The sequence below is a fragment of the Heterodontus francisci genome, chromosome 1, assembly GCF_036365525.1.
Source record: "Heterodontus francisci isolate sHetFra1 chromosome 1, sHetFra1.hap1, whole genome shotgun sequence".
Taxonomy (NCBI): domain Eukaryota; kingdom Metazoa; phylum Chordata; class Chondrichthyes; order Heterodontiformes; family Heterodontidae; genus Heterodontus; species Heterodontus francisci.
The window spans coordinates 138,286,600-138,307,748 of record NC_090371.1 but is presented as its reverse complement, the minus strand read 5'-3'; the positions used below and the strand labels follow the sequence as shown (position 1 = coordinate 138,307,748).

Below are 21,149 nucleotides of genomic sequence, written 5' to 3'. Positions count from 1 at the left end.
AATCAAGCGGGCTGCTTTGTCTTGGATGCTGTTGAGCTCCTTGAGTGTTGTTGGAGCTACACTCATCCAGGCAAGTGTAGGGTATTCCATCACACTCCTGACTTGTGCTTTGTAGATGGTGGACAGGCTTGGGGGAAGTCAGGTGATGAGTTACTCGTTGCATGATTCCTAGCCTCTGACCTGCTCTTGTCGCCACAGTATTTATATGGGCAATAAATGCTGGTCTAACCAGCAACTTTCCTCTAACACCCCGAGCTAAAGAAATAACGGCCTTTGTCACACCAGGCGGTCTTTTCCAATGCCGAGTGATGCCATTCGGGTTAAAAAAAATGCCCCAGCGACCTTTCAAAGACTAATAAGCCAAGTGGTAGCCAGTGTTCCTAACTGTGTAGTTTACCTTGATGATGTACTGTGGACCGTAGCACTTGGAACAACTAGAAGCTCTGTTGAGAAAATTACAATTAACTGATTTGGTAATAAACCTTGCCAAAAAGTGAATTTGCGAAAGCGAGAGTGATCTACCTTGGGCATTGAGTGGGGCAAGGACAAATGTTGACAAGAACAGCAAAAGTACAAGCATCGGTGGAGTTCCCTGCCCTTAAGACTTAGCGAGAAATCATGAGGTTTTTGAGAATGTGTGATTTCTACCGAACATTTGTACCAAATTTCAGTACCATAGCTGCTCCACTGACGGTTTTCTTTTTTTTTGTAGTAAATCTAAGGTAGTGTGGTCAGTGATGTGCCAAGCATCTTTTGGGAGGCTGAAAGCCATTTTGATTAATGAACCACTGTTGGCAGCTCCAAATTTTACTAAGCCCTTCAAGGTAGCAATTGCTGCTAGTGACCAGGGGTGTCAGTGCGGTCCTGTTAGAAGACGAGGTATCAGATATAGAAAGGTCAGTGGGATACTTTTCCAGAAAACTAAATCCACACCAAAAAGATATTCAATAGTGGAAAAAGAAATCCTAGGTCTATTATTGGCTCTGAAGTATTTTGAAGTCGATGTTCGCCGCGACTACAGAGATACACTAGTATATACTGATCATAATCCCTTAGCCTTCGTGGAATAATTCAAAAACCAGAATGCCAGACTCCTCTGATGGAGTTTACTATTACAGCCCTATCGCTTAAAGATTATTCACATTGCGGGACAAAATGATGTGATCATAGATGCTTTATCTAGAAGCTAACCTTGCTTTGAGTTATCTAAGTGCAAAGATAGTACAAAGCAGAACTGTATTAGCTATAAGAAAAGAGTGAATGAGTATGAGTGTGAAAGTGTGTTTTAAATGTTTTCATCTTCTATTTGTTCCACACTTTGTAATAAAATGGATTTAAAAAGGGCGTTACATTCCTCCAAGGATGGAGGTGTTATGAAAGTGCCTCGGTGTTTTGTTAAATATATTTTTTGAGGATTCATTTTTGAAAGATTAAAAAAAGGTTGAACTTTGGGATTTTCAGAAGGAGTCGTATATAGGCCACTTGATTTGAAAAACAGTCCCTGGAAATGTTTTTTTTCTTAAAAAGGGTCACAGAGGTTTTGTGAGGAAAACAAGCCTTTCCAGGAAACCACCTGATTTCCAGCAACAACCCTTTCCGGGAAACCAACTGACTTCCAACTCAATAAACAGCAGAGAACTTTGGACCCCTGGAGAAGCTGTTTACAATGAAGTGACAGGTCGAGATTGATGGAGGTCAAAAGGTTGACCTCCTGTTGTCAGTTTTGCTTTTGAATTGTTTTGAGTTGGGGTTGAACCGTAAAAAAAGGAGAACTTCCAAGCAGAGGAGAATTCCCCAGAAAGGAGAGAAGACCACAACCCAGCTCAGCTTTCCAGCACCTCTCTAAAAGGACCCCGAGAAGTCCACTGTGACAACCCATCTCGTCTCCTGTCTTCCAAAAAATGCCTGCTAAATTAATTCTCAACGCCACCTGAAAAGAACTATTCTAAAAGATCCCAGTGGCCCATCTACATGTACTCTGTAACAAAGAGCTGGCACAACACAATGTGTTGAATGAGCTCCTGGTTTGTGGATTCCAAGTTCCGTGGCATGTTTATACTTAAGAAAAAGTTTTTTTTATTGCCTTTGTTATTTCAGATGGTGCCATAGATTTCACAGAACTGAACTTGGAACAAAAGTGCTTTAAAATGTGACTTAACCGTTTCAACTTTTGTGACAAAAAGCAGACATTTGTTAAAGCCTTTTAAAACAGGAAATTTGTGAACAGTAATGGGAATTGACAAGGACATACCATTAATCATACATTTTCCTATTAGTGTGACATTCACAGATTAACTAGTGACTCGTGCAAGAACGGGAAGACATTTCCCCCATTGTCCACTGACCAACTTTCTTCTTCCAGGGTATAATTTCACCAATATATGCTTTCTCATGCCTCACTGAGTGGCTATCCTTCATGTTTGAGCTCAAGGGAGGAAGCATGCCCAATCCCTTATGTGCAGTTCCAGCAGGAATCATCAAGGGCACCTTCAGTGGGTCATTGACAAGCTCATATTAAGTGATTGGAGCATTCAACAGCATGCTCAAGAAACAAAGATCAAAAGACTGAACTGATCCATTGAACCAAAAACATTAACGGCACAGAAGGAGGTCGTTCAGCCCATTGCATCTGTGCAAGCCCTTCACTAACGCAATCCAAAACTAAACCCACTGCCCTGTTGCCCCACTCATAAGTCTTGCATCTTGGCTTTTGCTGCTTCAATGGAAAAAGCTGAAGGGTCTCCTCACAACTATAGTTTTCAATCCCTGATGAATGTATACTCGCAATGGCTTTAATCTTCTTTCCATAATGGAATGCCTGACAGAGCACACACAACTATGGTCTAACCAATGTTTGGTATAAATCTACTATAATTAGTTACTCCTGTACTCTATGCCTCTATTTATAAAAACCACAATTCTATTAGCCTTTTTATGGACTCAGCCATTTCCAAACACAATTTCAAGGAATTATGAATTGCACCATCATCCCTTTTGCCATTTAATCCCTCCTGCCTTCCACCCCATCACAGATCTCCCTTTTTGTTCTTTCCTCCTCCCGCTCCCGCCCTCCTTGCCTGTCACTATACTTGCTTACAACCTGTCACACCTCTAACTTTTTCCAGTTCTGTCAAAAGGTCATCAACCTGGAACATTAACTCTGCTTCTTTCTCCATAGATGCTGCTTGACCTGAGCATTTCCAGCATTTTGCTTTTATTTCAGATTTCCATCATCTGCTTTGGGGATCTTTGTTCATCCACACTCCTCTGCATCTTTCCACTGAGTGTACTTCCACTCCTTGTTTTTCCTCCCATTGCCTCACCCTTCCCTACGTTAAACTGCACCCGCTTCCTGTCCTCCCATTCCGCTAAGCTGCGTCTTCAGAAGTATTTTTTTAATTAAGAGATTTGCCAAAGCTCCTACTTTTGTGTCATCAACAAATTCCAACATCACGTTGCCTGTTCAAATCATCTGCACATACCAAGAAGAAAATTGAACCCCTGGGATTCCAATCTTTATCCAGACCAAACATCCATTAACCTTAAACTTGTCCTTCATGTGTGTCCACACTGCTATCCTTCCTTATACGCGCAATAGTGTGGCCTGTTCAATGCTTATTGCAGTGAGCTTCAAACGATGGGAGTAAAAATATACTTTGAAAACAGTCATCAGCCAAAGGCCAATTTAAGATGTTCTTAGCCTCACATCCAGAATGGGTGAAGAAATTCCAGCAGCACTGGAATAGGGGCAAACTTATTTTTTTTTTTAAATTACAGAAAATTTAATAAATATTCTACCATATTTCATTTCCAAACCCGCAACCTCTACCAACTAGAAGGACAAGGACAGCAGATGCATGGGAACACCACCAACTGCAAGTTCCCCTCCAAGCTGCACACCATCCTGACTTGGAACCATCTCGTCGTTCCTTCATTGTCGCGGAGTCAAAATCCTGGAACTCCCTTCCTAACAGCACTGTGGGTGCACCTACCCCACATGGACTGCAGTGGTTCAAGAAGGCAGCTCACCACCACCTTCTCAAAGACAATCAGGGATGGGCAATAAATGCTGGTCTGGCCAGCAACGACCACACCCCAGGAACAGATAAAAAAAGTTAGGAAAAAAATGAACAGGGAAAACATCAAAGAAATAACGCTACTCTTGGCATCCTATTAGCATTATCCCAGCATTCGGTTTTGCTGCAACATATTCCAAAAACCCTTGACTGACCCAGACAGCCTGGAATTCCATGGACCCAACAATAATTTAAGGGTTATACAGCCTTAACACTCAACCTTGGGGCCTCTGGAGAGTTTATAATCACATTTTTTAAAAAGTGCATTTACCCGAGTGTTCGGCAGCCTGTTCATCTGTTTTTCTGGGTTCAGCTTTTAAAACCAAGGATAAAGATAGTTCCTGGCCTTTAGGATCAGTACGTGCCTGCAAAGGATTGGGATAAAGTCAATTTTTGAAGTAGTAATCACAAATGGCCTTAATTCAGGTATCAGTTTCAAAAATAATAAATATTGCTCCTGGAATCCAATAAATGTTTTAAAAAGTACAAAAATATTGAGGATCTGGCTCCATCTTTAAGCTTCACACCTCCTCTACGTTTAAATTCCTTGCTGAGCTATTGTTCTACCTGCACCAAGCTATTCACTTATCGAGGCTGTTGTGCCCTCACAGTTCAGTGCAATGCAGAAAGAGAACAGCATTACTGGAGGTGCTGTTTTTCAGATGACATGTTAAACATGCTCAGGTGAATGTAAACAATCCCATTGCAATCTTCGAAAGAGTTGGCACAGACTCAATGTGCTGAATGGCTTCCTTAGAAACTACTATTCTATGATTCTATGAAGAGCAGAGGAGTTCTCCCAGTGTAATGACTAACAATTTATCTCTGCCATTTGTGAAACATTGTTGTGCACAAATTGACTGCCGCATTCGCCTACAAAACAATGACTACACGTCAAAAAGTTATTCACCGGCTGTAAGACCTTCAGTGGGTCCTGAGGATGTGAAATATATACAAGTTCTTTCTCTCTTTGAACCCTATTGAGTTTATCTAACTCAGCAGGCTAAGAATCAGACATAGGACATTCTTGTCTGTATGACTCAGTCCTACGCTGTGCCTTTACCCACTAGTTTTTACTCTTTTCTACTACAGTCAGAGGTCCAGAAAGAAACCTGTTCAAGTGTTACCATTGTCTCTTCTGAAATTTGTCACTGGGGAGTCAAAGTGGCTCAGAGTAATGCTCACTATCCTGTTCTTTCCCTCCAAAGTTGTAGTGAAGCTTCTAGTCTATGCTGAAGACTTAGCAGAGCAAGTCTTTGATAAAAGATGGATTTGCTAGCCATCTAGAAACAGTGCAGAAATCTTTATGCAGATGATATGTCTGTGAAAAATTATTACTTTGTGTGTCTAGAGCTCCAGAACCCTCCTGGTGATGTAATAGATTGCTTCTTTGATTTGGCAGAGCTGCATTCCCTATATGGATGATGGGGATGAGACCAATTAATACCCAGCTGTTGGGATAAATAATTTTCCATGTGTACTTGGTGTGCAGTGATTCCTAGCTAAAAATATCTTCCCAAGCCATTCAGGCCCCTTACCTTATGAGGGCCAAGAGTTCAATAAGGATTTGATTCCCTGGGACGTTATGAATGACTGAATTGATCAACATGATCCAAAACTGGTCAGAGCTGCTGAAAAGCACACTGGTGAGCTACTTTAGCACAGGCTTCCTTGGCCTTTTTCCCTATTTACTCATATTTTTGAAGAAACTAGATTCATTCCTTCCTTCCACATTGATAATGGTGCTGAGTTAAACACAATGAAATACATTCCTTGCAAAACAATGGCCAAGAGATTTCAAAATGTCACTTTTTGCTACTAGTTGCAAATTAGGCATTTTCAAATAAAGTACCACAACAAAATACAAAGTCACTGAATCTAATTATTTTACATTTATAAATCAGCTTTATTGGTTGAGTTTAAAATGGCAGTTCTTTATTTCAGAAGTTACCTTTTTGCTTTTTGGCAGTTCATCCAACATGGCCAGTGTTTTAGCAAATTCCTCATCCTCATGAAGCTGCCTCTCAAGCTGAAAGAAGTCAAAAACAGAACATGGTTTTAAAAGAAAAAATTGGGACCAAAAACCAGAAGCACTATATACAGAACCTTGGAATTATTTACAAGTATTTTTCCCAGATAACGAATGAGCAAGCAAAGTTACCAGCACATAATAGGTTCCTCAATCAACTTGGACACAATGATTTGCAAAGGGCAAACCTGCATACTAAGGCTGTATGAAGAAAGTGGCACAATCCCAAGAGGAAAAGAGTGTAGTCAGATCAACCATCCATGTCAGACACCAACTGGCAGGAGGAGAATGGGGAGGCCTCGCCCAACGAGGATGAGAATGGCGAGGCCAGAGCAAAACAGATTGGCTGGTACAAGTACTCGCACTCAGCTCACCACCACCTTCTCAAGGGCAATTAGGGATGGGCAACAAATGCTGGCTTTGCTAGCGACGCTCACATCCCATGAAAGAAAAAATAAAACTATCAAGCTGGAGGGAGGACTCTAATTGAGACATTATCTGCCATTACACAGGGAGGATGCAAGTTCCACATTTCAGAATACTTTATCATTCTATGAACAATAAGCCGTGTGCAGAAAGAACACACAATACAACATTCACCAAATTAACTCCAAATTCAAGCAAGTCACTAAGCTTTTCTTGGCAATATGTGCAAAACATTCACTTTGGCACTTGTGTTTACTGCACAGATTAAATAAAAAAGTGGATTAATTGTAAAAGACAGATATTGCATTAAAAAGAAACCTGCATCTTCCCTTTAATTGCTCACGTCTTTCAGCTTCTGTTACCTCTGCATCCTCATCAAGTTGTAGCTGGCGAGCTAGCTCCTCATCATCTACTGTGGAATCAGCACTGCCTGAAGGCTAAGATCAGAGGAATAAAGTTAACCCATTTTATCTTTCCCTCCAATTTTCTTCCGCTCCTCAGGTTGTTGACTCTCTTACTGGTGTACTGTTCTACACGCAGCATTCAGCAAGTCCACTTCCTTGCCCAACTGGCCATCAACCATGCTTAAGCCTTAGCAGTGCATATCATCTGGCTATTCAACTGTGTATGGCATCACAACAGACCCAAGTCTTATCCTCACACACATACATCTTCAGCAGGAAATGCCGCATGGTGATCAAGAGCAGCAACCACGACCAATTTTGCTTTTCCTAATCGAAGGGTGTTGCAGTCAACTGCAGCTCCTCTATTGGTGCCTCAGCTGAGATCAGCTATTCCATACAGGCCAGACCTTGAAACTGGGACATTCCTGGTATGACTAGATCAGAGGCAGTAACTTAGCCTCCAGCCACTTTTTAAAAAATATTTTGAAACTCCTCTAATGATCTAATGGGTAAAGAGATCACCATGTGTACTATTAATCTATACAAAATGGTGCCAGGTTCAATTCCCAGTCTCTGCTGAGCTAGGTGACTTCCACCTGAGGAAGTGCTAAATTCACTGGCCAGGATGGTACTGAGCCATACTAACCAAAGGTAAGTGTGAGTGAAGCCTGAGACTGGGAGTTGTGGCCCAAGTTTGGGAGGGTTGGGGGGAGGTGCGGTGAGTGAGGTTCAATACCCAATCAGTTCTGCATTAGTTGAGCTCAGATACAGTGCTATTATTGGCTTCAGCATCTCTGAACTACAGAAGAGACACCAAATAAAAACCATGGCTAAGGATCCCCCCTTCCAGATACCCAAATGCGTTGCCTTTTACAGCCAAATAGCCCATTAATACTCACCATATAAACTCACAAGAAGAACGACTACCGAAAAGGGTCAAAGGTTTCAGGAGAAGAAAATAAACAGTGAGGGAAAGAACAGAAAGATCTAAAGTTCATGATCAACTAATATCATTGATGACTTCCCAAAAGTAAACAAATGCAAGAGGGAAGAAGAAAAGATCAGAGTTATACTCTTGTGAAAAGTCCAACAAATATGGGTGGTCCCTTACAAAAGCTATACAACTGAAGCTTTTCCAGAGAACCCAGTTCCAAATAGAACCAAGGTTAAAAATCAGAAAGACAGGGACTGTATATGTATATTAAAAAAATCCTTACTGCTTTCCTTTTGCTAGCCACCAGTTTTTTATTTGACCTCTGCACACTGCTGGTGCCAAAATAATCACGCACTGACGTGCAGGTGAATTTCACTGGACTTGTTGGTTTAGGCTGTGTCGGTTTGACCTGTGATTTCATGCCTGCGGACTTTCCAGAGCCCGACGTTCCAGGGAGGCCACCATTTTCTCTGGATTTCTGGGTCATCTTCCTAGTTTCCAGGAAATCATCCTCTTCATCTTGAGATGATTGGGGGGGCGGGGGGGGAAGGATAAAACAAAGATGATTAACAAGAGGTGTTGCTTGTGTTCTAAAGGATAAGCAGCACTAAACATCAGAAAGCATCATTAGTAAGTACATATGAACCCTGCTTTTGAAAAAATACTTTTAAATGCCACCAATATATCACACTGCAGGGGATTTAACCCATTTCTTCCTGGGATTTCTCAGGAAATCTTCCAAAAAGCTTCGAGTCTTTTAATCTCTTTCAAGACCTGCCTGTCCAGAGATAATCCAAGATCTCCAAAATTCAATGACTTTACTGATATACGATACATTGAGGAAAGAAAAGAGATGGAATGAAAGAGTACTTTAGAAGCGTGAGGTGATGCATTTTGGGAGGACTAACAAGGCAAGGGAATATACAATGGATGGTAGGACTCTAGGAAGTACCGAGGGTCAGAGGGACCTTGGTGTAAATGTCCATAGATAACTGAAGGCAGCAGCACAGGTAGATAAGGTGGTTAGGAAGGTATATGGGATACTTGCCTTTATTAGCTGAGGCATAGAATATAAGAGCAGGGAGGTTATGATGGAGCTGTATAAAACGCTAGTTAGGCCACAGCTGGAGTACTGTGTACAGTTCTGGGCACCACACTATAGGAAGAATGTGATTGCACTGGAGAGGGTGCAGAGAAGATTCACCAGGATGTTGCCTGAGCTGGAGTATTTCACTATGAAGAGAGAGTGCAAAGGCTAGGGTTGTTTTCCTTAGAGCAGAGAAGGCTGAGGGGGACCTGATTGAGGTATACAAAATTATGAGGGGCATTGATAGGTTAGATAGGAAGAAACTTTTTCCCTTAGCGGAGGGGTCAGTAACCAGGGGGCATAGATTTAAGGTAAGGGCAGGAGGTTTGGAGGGGATTTGAGGAAAAACTTTTCACCCAGCGTGTGGTTGGAATCTGGAACACACTGCCTGAAGGGATGGTAGAGGCAGGAACCCTCACAACATTTAAGAAGTATTTAGATGAGCATGCGAAACGCCATAGAATACAAGGCTATGGGCCAAGTGCTGGAAAATGGGATTAGAATAGTTAGGTGCTTGATGGCCGAAGGGCCTGCTTCTGTGCTGTATAACTCTATGACTCTATTTACTATATCCTTTTTTACTTACTGAAGAAAGAAGCTCAGTACTATAACTAATATTACACGAAAGCAAAATATAAGCTCCTTTGTGAAGAGTTCTGCACCAGGTCGCAGTGCAGTCAGAAAAACAACCTCTTACAATTCAACCAAGTCTCTGAAACAGTTATCACAAAGAGAAGAATGGAAAGTTTTGACATTAAATCACACTGGTTTCTGGAGGGAAACATGCACACAATACGAATTCTATAAATTGCATCAAGTTTTGGTGTTAGCTTGGGAGGGAATTAACTCATGCACAGCCCAAAAACATTAGGAGAGCATGCTGGTGAGAGGTGCAAGAGGTTTAGAGGGGATTTGAGGAAAAAATCTTTCACTCAGAGGGGTGGCTGGAATCTGGAACACACTGCCTGAAGAGGTGGTAGAGGCAGGAACCCTCAACATTTGAGAAGTATTTAGATGAGCATGCGAAACGCCATAGCATACAAGGCTACGGGCCAAGTGCTGGAAAATGGGATTAGAATAGTTAGGTGCTTGATGGCCGACACAGACACAATGGGCTGAAGGGCCTGTTTCTGTGCTGTATAACTCTATGACTAATGGGTTTAACATCTTTAGATCTTAACCGCCACTCCCATTTTCTCACAGTAAGTGCTTGCAATGGAGGATGGCTGCACCAGAGCTATTGAGAGTGGAGGTGGGGTGGGCTGGGGATCCCTTATCAATACACAACAAATCGGCGGGGGGTGGGGGGGGGGGGGGGGTCTGCACCTCTGCCACATTCCCAGGCCATGAGAGCCTTCTCCTCTTTGCCAGGAAAGTGTAGCAGGCAGACTCTCTGTCCTCAGCCTCCTACACTGTACCAATGAAGTTCAAAGCAAGCTCAAGGAACAGTATCTCATCTTTCGATTACGCACTTTACAACATTCCAAACTCAGAGTTCAACAATTTCAGAACATAATGACTGCCCCATTTTTTCTCAGACACCAGCTGCTATTCCCATTTGGACCTCCACCAGACTCATCTTTTGTTTCTTTACTTGGCCCATCTCCTTTTGCCTTGTACCATCCGTTTTGTCACTTAATCGCTCATGCTTTCCTGGTTGTTCTCCCCACCCCACCCCCTCCTTTCCCTACCTCTATACTTGCTTAAAACCTGTTATATCTCTAAGTTTTTCCAATTTGATGAAGCGTCACTAACCTGAAATATTAACTGATTCTCTCTCCAGATACTGCCTGACCTGCAGTCTATTTCCTGCATTTTCTATTTTTATCACAATCAAGTGTTGCTTTCCATTTTGAGCAATTGCTTGAACCAGATAGCTCTGTACTTGGTTACAAAACACTCACGTATTGCGGTACTCAAATTCAACTACCAGAGAACAATACTCACTCGTGCTATGCAGGAGCAGCATGAGCAAGGACTAACAAACAAAAATAAATGAGCCTGCATAATTTTTCCCGAATTAATCTGACCATTACCTCCAAATATCACAGATTAAAACAAGTTTTCTTTTCTGCTGCTGTAAAAACCCTCATTCATGCCTTTGTTAACTCCAGACCTGACCATTCTAATGCTCTGTAGGTCAGCCCCCACCCGCCCTTTTCTTTATTCATTCATGGGATGTGGGCGTCACTGGCTAGGCCAGCATTTATGCCCATTCCTAACTGCCCTTGAGAAGGTGGTGATGAGCTGCCTTCTTAAACAGCTGCAATCCTTGGGGTGTAGGTACACCCACAGTGCTGTTAGGAAGGGAGTTCCAGGATTTTGACCCAGCGACAGTGAAGGAATGGCGATATAGTTCCAGGTCAGGATGGTGTGTGGCTCGGAGGGGAACTTGCAGGTGGTGATGTTCCCATACATCTGCTGCTCTTGTCCTTCTAGGTGATAGAGGTCGCGGGTTTGGAAGGTGCTGTCTAAGGAGCCTTGGTGCATTGCTGCAGTGCATCTTGTAGATGGTACATACTGCTGCCACTATGCGCCGGTGGTGGTGGGAGTGAATGCTAGTGGATGGGATGCCAATCAAGTGGGCTGCTTTGTCCTGGATGGTGTGGAGCTTCTTGAATGTTGTTAAACCTGCACTCATCCAGGCAAGTGGAGAATATTCTATCACACTCCTGACTCGCACCTTGTAGATGTGGACAGGTATTGGGGAGATAGGTGGTGAGTTACTTGCCACAGAATTCCTAGCCTCTGACCTGCTCTTGTAGCCACAGTATTTATGTGGCTGGTCCCATTCAGTTTCTGGTCAATGGTAACCCCCCAGGATGTTGATAGTGGGGGATTCAGTGATGGTAACGCCATTGAACGTCAAGGGGAAATGGTTAGATTCCCTCTTGCTGGAGATGGTCATTGCCTGGTACTTGTGTGGCACGAATGTTACTTGCCAGTTATCAGCCCAAGCCTGAATGTTGTCCAGGTCTTGCTGCATCTGGACGTGGACTGCTCCAGTATCTGAAGAGCCACGAATGGTGCTGAACATGGTGCAGTCATCAGCGAACATCGCCACTTCTGACCTTACGATGAAGCAGCCGAAGATGGTTCTGCCTAGGATACTACCCTGAGGAACTCCTGCAGTGATGTTCTGGGACTGAGATAATTGACCCCCAATAACCACAACCATCTTCCTTTGCGCTAGGTATGACTCCAACCAGCGGAGAATTTTCCCCCTGATTCTCATTGACTCCAGCTTTGCGAGGGCTCCTTGATGCCACATTCGGTCAAATACTGCCTTGATGTCAAGGGCAGACACTCACACCTCACCTCTGGAGTTCAGCTCTTTTGTCCATGTGTGCATCAAGGCTGTAATGAGGTCAGGAGCTGAGTGGCCCAGGTGGAACCTAAACGGAGCGCGACTGAGCAGGTTATTGCTAAGCAAGTGCCGCTTGATAGCACTGTTGATGACCCCTTCCAACACTTTGCTGATGACCAAGAGTAGACCAATAAGGCGGTAATTTGCCAGGTTAGGTTTGTCCTGCTTTTTGTGCATAGGACATACCTGGGCAATTTCCCACATTGCCAGGTAGATGCCAGTGTGGTAGCTGTACTGAACAGCTTGGCTTGGGGCACAATTAGTTCTGGAGCACAGGACTTCAGTACTATTGCTGGAATGTTGTCAGAGCCCATAGCCTTTGCAGTATCTTATGCCTTCAGCCGTTTCTTGATGTCACGTGGAGTGAATCGGATTGGCTGAAGACTGAAGATGCTGGGGACTTCAGGAGGAGGCCAAGATGGATCATCCACTCGGCACTCCTGGCTGAAGATGGATGCAAATGCTTCAGCCTTGTCTTTTGCTCTGATGTGCTGGGCTCCCCCATCATTGAAGATGGGGATATTTGTGGAGCCTCCGCCTCCTGTCAGTTGTTTCATTGTCCAACACCATTCACGACTGAATGTGGCAGGACTGCAGAGCTTAGATCTGATCCGTTGGTTGTGGGATCACTTAGCTCTGTCTACTGCATGCTGCTTACGCGGTTTGGCATGCAAGTAGTCCTGTGTTGTAGCTTTACTAGGTTGATACCTCATTTTGAGGTATGCCTGGTGCTGCTCCTGGCATGCCCTCCTGCACTCTTCATTGAACCAGGGTTGGTCCCCCGGCTTGATGGTAATGGTAGAGTGGGGGATATGCCGGACCATGAGGTTACAGATTATGGTTGAATACAATTCTGCTGCTGCTGATGGTCCACAGCGCCTCATGGATGCCCAACCTTGAGTTGCTAGATCTGTTCAAAATCTATCCCATTTAGCATGTAGTGCCGCACAACACGATGGCGGGTATCCTCAATGTGAAGACGGGACTTCGTCTCCACAAGGACTGTGTTGTGGTCACTGCTACTAATACTGTCATAGACAGTAGCATCTGCAACAGGTAGATTGGTGAGGACGAGGTCAGGTAGGTTTTTCTCTTGTTGGTTCCCTCACCACCTGCCGAAGACCCAGTCTAGCAGCTATGTTCTTTAGCACTCGGCCAGCTCAGTCAGTACTGGTGCTACGGAGTCACTCTCGGTGATGGACATTGAAGTTCCCCCACCCAGAGTACATTCTGTGCCCTTGCTACCCTCAGTGCTTCTCCAAATTGGTGTTCAACATGGAGAAGCACTGATTCATCAGTCAAGGGGGGTGGGGGACGGTAGGTAGTAATCAGCAGGTTTCCTTGCTGATGTCAGACCTGATGCCATGACACTGCATGGGGTCCAAAATCAATGTTGAAGACTCCCAGGGCAACTCCCTCCTGACTGAATACCTCCATAAACATCAGCTCATCCAAAACTCTACTGCCCATATTCTAACTCTCACCAGGTCCCATTCACCTATCACCTCTGTGCTCACTGACTTACATTGGCACCCGGCCAAGCAAAGCCTCAATTTTAAAATTCTCATCCTTGTGCTCAAATCCTTCCATGGTTTCACAACTCTCTAAGCTCCTCCAGCTCTACAAGGACATAAAAGCATAAGAAATAGCAGTAGACCATTCGGCCCTTCAAGCCTGCTCTGCCATTCAATATGATCATGATTGATCTGCTACCCTCAAACATATATGCACTCCTCCAATTCTGGCCTCTTAGGCATCCCTGATTTTCATCACTCCACCATTGACGCACATGCCTTCAATTGCTTAAGCCCTAAACTCAGGAATACCCTCCCTAAACCTCTCCACTTCCCTCTCCTGCTTTAAGTTGCTACTGTCTTTGACCAATACTTTTAGTCGCCTGTCCTAATATCTCCATCTGGTTGTGTGTTAAATTTTGTTTGATAATGTACCTGTGAGGTGACTTGGAATGTTTTACTATATTAAGGGTGCTATATAAATGTAAGTTGCTGTTAATCAAGTTTTTTTAAATCTCTCTCTGCACTATTTTATCAGTCCAAACCTGTGGGGAAAAAAGCCTGTACCCAAAGCCAAATTCCAGGCACAAAATAGTGGACAGCAAAATTCAACTTGCTCTCAGAGGCTGCCTCCCATTTCACATCTTCTCTGTCTCCCACAGACGCATCATGGGGCAGAATTTAATGGATTTTTCCAAATACACATCAGTGTCTGCCATTGCCTGCTATCCTCATAAAAACACCAACTAAATCCCATTTCCAGAAATAATTTACACTGTTACTCAGGCTACAAGATTTCAACTTCAATTCATTATGGTGCCAAAAAAAAGGGGCAGGAAAAAAATTGACCAACATTTCCTGGATGATTGGCATATCCAAAAAAGGGTCCCAATTTGAAATAAGTGGTCTCAAATGCAATGAGACAATTGAGAAAAACCTTGCATCTAAACGTCTGGATATTTTTCCCGAACCATCCATTACAGTCACAGTGACACTGATACTTGCAGGGAGATGGGTTACTGGAGATATAATGTTTACTATAGTAACATTTAACTTTGATAAGTTGTGCAACGCCTATCCATACAGTGCTTTGGTATAATTCACTAAGCTCCAGTGTTATCTAGCCTGCTAATAACAGGTATTTACAAGTGTCAAGGTCAAAATCATACGTTAGTATCTCTGGAAACACTTAACTGACAGCGACAGCAGGAACAAAGATGGGGCGTTGCACAACTGGAACAGGTAATGGTGCCAAGTGTCACAGTTCAAGGATTCTATTTTACTGTTCTGGAATCTCTGAGCAAAGGCCACAAAATGTGAAACCTTCCCATTTACCACTCTCTCAAATTCTCAATTAAGGGAAATAGGACATTTCCCACAATTTTTAGTGTTAATCTCAACTTTCATAATAAAATAACTGCCAGTGGTTGCTTCATAAACATTTACCAAACATCCAGATCAAATTAATATCTTTCATATTTAGTTTACACTACTTGGTCAGAGGCATGATAGATTGTGAAAATCCCAGTGGTGGAAAGCTTTGGGAGCTATAGGTCCAAAGTCACCGTACCTCCCATGCATATTTCACATATCTCTCAAATTACTCAAGACACTGTAACCCAAAATGTGAGATGGAAATTTACAAAATTTGCATTTGAATGCAAGTACCAAGTGCTGCAAGTGCCTGTAGAACCACAGCTCACCAGGATTTATCAGCTTCAGGAGGGGAGCAGAGAAAATTGACAGCAAGAAAATGCTTTTAAAAGCCAAGTTCAAGTAAACAGATGTAGCATAAAATGCCCTGCTGCAAGTGGATCCAGGTGATGTCAGGCGCATGACCCACAATTCCAACTACACGAGCTCACACAAACTGAATATATTTCACAGGGTACAAAAACAAAACTCTGCTGCAAAGATCTGCAACTATGTCAGAAAATGAGCAATAATGTGCTGAACCCAGTCAGCATGACACAGGTTACCAACAGATACTGTATATAGTCACATTTACATTGCAAAATGCTTACAGAGTTCAGCACATCCTGCACAAATCACCCAGAGCTGGCACTGTTTATACTTACCTCCAGCAACAATAGTAGAAACTACTTCAGTGGGTGCATCTCTATGGCACTGGAACATTAATGGCAGCTTGTTTATCTTTTACAGTCATTCTTGTGTCACTGGCATAATCTAAATGTTGAGCTAAACTAAAGCGACACCATTCACCAAAAATCAGGACTGTGTCGTGTACACTGGATCTGGTGACCATGTGACAGTACTCAAATCAATTTGCAAAAACGTTGATTGGTTGAACAATTAGTTTTATGAATGAAAAAAAGCGCAGCAAAAGACTATTCAGCCCATCAGGCCCAATCTCTAAGATACTGTACGCAACTACTTTTGTCATGGCCTCCACCTAACCATCCATAACTTGAAGGTCACTAATACCAGCCAGAATTTTCATAAAAGCCATGACAGCCTTTTCAACATCCTCCAAATATTCACTGAATAAGACAGCAGTTTTCCCCAACTACTTAATCACCAAGGCTCAAATCCCTCCCAATAACCCAAGCTGTAAATCATACAACTTATTTTTTTTTTTTTAAAGAGGTCAGCAGATTACCACTAACTAGTCACAGACATTTACAGCACAGGAGGCCATTCAGCCCATCGAGTTCATGCCAACTCACCACAGAACTATCCAGTCAGCCCCACTCCCCCGTTCGATCCCCATAACCCTGCAAGATAATTTCCTTCAAGTGGCCATCCAATTTCCTTTTGAAGTTGTCAGCCGCCGCTTCCACTGCCCTTGTGGACAGCGAGTTCCAGGCCATTACCACCCGCTGCATAAAAAAGTTCTTCCTCACATTCCTTCTGCATCTCTTGCCCAAAACCTTCAATCTGTGTCCCCTAGTCCTTGTACCATTAGTTAATGGGAACAGTTTTTCCTTGTCTAACTTACCTAAGTTTGGCAAAATACACATGAATTAGGAGAAGGAGTAGGCCACTCAGCCCTTCAAGCCTGCTCATCCATTCAATAAGCTCATGGCTGAACTGATTACTCCACATTTCCACCTACTCCCGACAACCTTACACCCCCTTGCATATCAAGAATCTATCCACCTCTGCCTTAAAAATATTCAAAGACTCTGCTTCCACCGCCTTTTGAGGAAGAGAATTCCAAAGACTCTCAACCCTCAGAGAAAACAATTTCTCCTCATCTCTGTCTTAAATGGGCGACCCCTTATTTTTAAACAGTGACCCCTAGTTCTAGATTCTCCCACAAGGGGAAACATCCTTTCCACATCCACCCTGTCAAGGCCCCGCAGGATCTTATATGTTTCAATCAAGTCGCCTCTTACTCTTCTAAATTCCAGCGGATACAAGCCTAGCCTGTCCAATCTTTACCCTTAAGACAGCCCCGCCCATTCCAGGTATTAGTCTAGTAAACCTTCTCTGTACTGCCTCCAGCACATTTACATCCTTCCTTAAATAAGGAGATCAGTACTGTACACAGTCCACAAGATGTGGTCTCACTAATGCCCTGTATAACTGATCCCAACTTTTGTATTCGCTTCCCCTCGCGATAAACGATAACATTCTATTAGCTTTCCTAATTACATGCTGAACCTGCATACTAACCTTTTGCGATTCATGCACGATAACACCCAGATCCCTCTGCATCTCAGAGCTCTGCAATCTCTCAACATTTAGATAATATGCTTCTTTTAGATTCTTTCTGCCAAAGTGAACAATTTCACATTTTCCCACATTATACTCCATTTGCCAGGTCCTTGCCCACACACTTAACCCATCTATATCCCTTTGTAGCCCCCTTATGTCCTCTTCACAACTTACTTTCCTACCTATCTTTGAGTCATCAACAAATTTAGCAATCATACTTGCAGTCCCTTCATCCAAGTCATTTATATAAACTGTAAAAAGTTGAGACCCCAGCACAAATCCCTGTGGCACACCACTCATTACATCTTGCCAACCAGAAAATGACCCATTTATACGTACTCTGTTTCCTGTTAGCTAACCAATCTTCTATACATGTCAATATGTTACCCCCACACCATGAGCTTTTACTGTCTGCAATAATCTTCGATTTGGCACCTTATCAAATGCCTTCTGGAAATCTAAGTACAATACATCCACCTGTTCCCCTTTATCCACAGCACATGTAACTCCCTCAAAGTACTCCAATAAATTGGTTAAACATGATTTCTCTTTCACGAGACTATGTTGACTTTGCCTGATTACCTTGAATTTTTCTAAATGCCCTGCTAGAACGTCGTTAATAACAGTTTCTAACATTTTCCCTCAGACAGATGTTAAGCTAACTGACCTGTAGTTTCCTGCTTTCTGTCTCCCTCCCTTTTTGAATAAAAGGAGTTACATTCACTATTTTCCAATCTAAAGGAATCTTCCCCGAATCTAGGGAATTTTGGAAAATTAAAACTAACGCATCAACTATCTCACTAGCCACTTCTTTTAACACCCTAGGATGAAGTCCATCAGGACCCGGGGACTTGTCAGCCCACAGCTCCAACAATTTGTTCAGTACCACTTCCCTGGTGATTGTAATTTTCTTGTGTTCCTCCCTCCCTTCCATTTCCTGACTTACAGCTAATACTGGGATGTTACGTGTATCCTCAATAGTGACGACTTGTACTCTTGTACACTTCTATTAAATCTCCCCTCAACCTCCTTTGTTGTAAGGAAAACAACCCCAGCTTTTCCAACCTAACTTTGTAACTAAAATCCCCCATCCCTGGAATCATTCTGGTAAATCTCCTCTGCACCGTCTCAGGGATCTGGTCCGGGGTCTCAACTTTTCACCATATTTATTAATGACTTGGATATACAACTCTATCCCTTCACCCAAGTTTGTGGATGACACTAAATTGGGAGGGACAGTAAGTGGTGTAGATGTGAGCAGTAAGTTGCAAAGAAACATAGATTAATTGAGTGGGTGAAACTATGGCAGTTGTTGTTTAATGTGGACACATCCAGTTTAACCGAAGAAAGATAAATCAGAGTATTTTCTGAATGGTGAGAAACTAGGAATTGTGGAGGAGCAAAGAGATTTGGAGTCTAAGCACACTACTCATTTAAAATTAGTGGACCAGTACAAAAAGCAATCAAAAAAGCTAATGGAATATTGGACTTAACCCCAGAGACTTGGATTAGAAAGGGAAGGAAGTTATCCTTCAGTTGTATATAGCTTTGGTCAGAGTCCATTTGGAGTACTGCACTCAGTTTTTTCTTCTTTACCGAGAGAGTGGTGAGCCTGTGAAATTCGCTACCACAGAAAGCAGTTGAGGCCAAAACATTGTATGTTTTCAAGAAGGAGTTAGATATAGCTCTTGGAGCAAAAGGGATCAAATGATATGCGAGGAAAGCGGGAACACGTTACTGAGTTGGATGATCAGCCATGATCATAATGACTGGTGGAACAGACTTGAAGGGCCGAATGGCCTATTCCTGCTCCTATTTTCTATGTTTCTGTGGTCTTCAGGAAGGATGTCTGGTCTTGGAGAAGATTAAAATGCTAATTCTTATTTTCTTAATCCCTAAAAAGGAGTTTGAAATATGCCACAAATAGCAATCAGAAATAAATTCATGACTTATTAGTGCAAGCAAATAACTGAGTAATGGTCCAATGATTAAGTGTTGTTCTATATTAAAAAGTTATTGGTCGGGGAAGGCAAAAAAACTTACCACATTTCTGACTGAAGTTAAACTGAATGAAATGCTCCTATAAAAGTGAGTTATAAGTTCAAGGCAGCAAGCACCATTAGCAGCATAGATCCTACACGAAAAAAAGTATTCCTCCCAGCTGCCCAGGCATGACCAGCTATGATCAAGCCTTCTAACATCCAATCTGCTGTAGTTTATTTTCCATCTCAAGTGGGTTACACCAATTTAAAATTATAGTTTGAAAGTTCTGAAATCAAGCGAAGAATACTGACAATCAAACAATGGGGCTGTTAAAACCTACTGGTCTAGATTAGCAAATGCACAACAGGCACAAGAAAGAATGAGTGAAAACACAAGCAATCTGTCGTTATTCTGCTATTTCACAAGAACAAAAACTGAGAATAGAACTATATATAGGAACACCGATCAAATCTGTTTCTTACCAGTTTCAGAAACCACAATTGCAGTCTCTGGTTTGGAAGGTTTTATAGGTTTGGAGGAGGAGGAGAAGGAAGTATTTTTCTTGGATCTTTTATCCGGTGGAGACTCTTCTGATTCAGAATCTGAAGTACAGTAACACAGGTGTTTTAAAAAAAACACACATTTCCTTATAGATAGCAAATCTTATGACAATACAAATCTGCTCAAAACATGCTGGAATGACTAGTTTGCAGTTATGCACTAGGCTACAGTAAGTGGTGTTGTATTAAATCTCACACACGGACCTAGGTTCATTGGTGGCCTTTGCTGTGTTATCTGATCTGGAGATGGGCTATAGGGAGGACACACAGCTACCATCACAGAATATTACAGTACAGGAACATGCTACGTTACATGGTAAATCTGCTCTTGATTTGTTCTACCTCCTATCATTACACCCATGCTATGGAAGAGGGAAGGAAAAATCAGAGATCTCATCTGTCAGATAGTGAACCAGTGAACCTGCTGGGTCAGGATCAGCATGAGTTGTGATGCCTTCCATAATCAAATTACCTATCTAGACTTGCATATGCAGAACAGTCATCTTAAAGCCTGGCTACCCGACCCGAACAGACCCAACGACATGTCAGGTTTGGGTCGGGTCTATATTCCGAGTCCAGCATTCGGGTCAGGTTGGACAGTGCTGCCTCCGGGAACTCACAGGATCAGGCTCACCCATGATTCCCCACAGCTCGATCTGCAGGAATAGCCTGCTGCTGGAACAGATGAACAGGATCATAAGTATTACCATTTGGACAAGGTAGAGCACAATAACATGCTTGATATCACTAAATTTATTGTGATATTCATGTCGGGTCAGGTCGGGGGCAGCAAAAAAAAAAGGACTCGGGCCAGGGTCGGGTTAGGCCTGGGTCGGGTTTCAATTTTGTACCCAAGCATGCCTTTAAGTCATCTTAAAGAGATACCAGAGAGCTTCCTCCACAAATGGAATTGTATCCTACCCGTAACCAGCACTTTCATCGAGGAGAGGAAACAGAAAAAGCAAATCTACTCACTACACTTGACTAGTCAGTTTCTTAAAATAAACTAACCATCTATTTGTTCTTGGAATGTGGTCAACAGCTTCAAGTCGCATTTGCTACCCTCAGGACATTAAGAATCAACTACA

At 42.7% G+C, this 21,149-nt stretch overlaps 1 protein-coding gene across 1 annotated transcript in view; it reads right to left on the bottom strand.

Moving 5' to 3' along the window:
- The window catches only part of rfc1 (replication factor C (activator 1) 1), a 92,113-nt gene that overhangs the window by 59,399 nt on the left and 11,565 nt on the right, over window positions 1–21,149 (bottom strand). The window contains exons 4-8 of the mRNA XM_068036681.1: window positions 19,984–20,103; window positions 8,153–8,388; window positions 6,894–6,968; window positions 6,028–6,105; window positions 4,348–4,441 (exon numbers count right to left, since the gene is read on the bottom strand). Coding sequence (XP_067892782.1) covers window positions 4,348–4,441; window positions 6,028–6,105; window positions 6,894–6,968; window positions 8,153–8,388; window positions 19,984–20,103 — 603 coding nt within the window. The remainder of the gene's footprint in view (window positions 1–4,347; window positions 4,442–6,027; window positions 6,106–6,893; window positions 6,969–8,152; window positions 8,389–19,983; window positions 20,104–21,149) is intronic.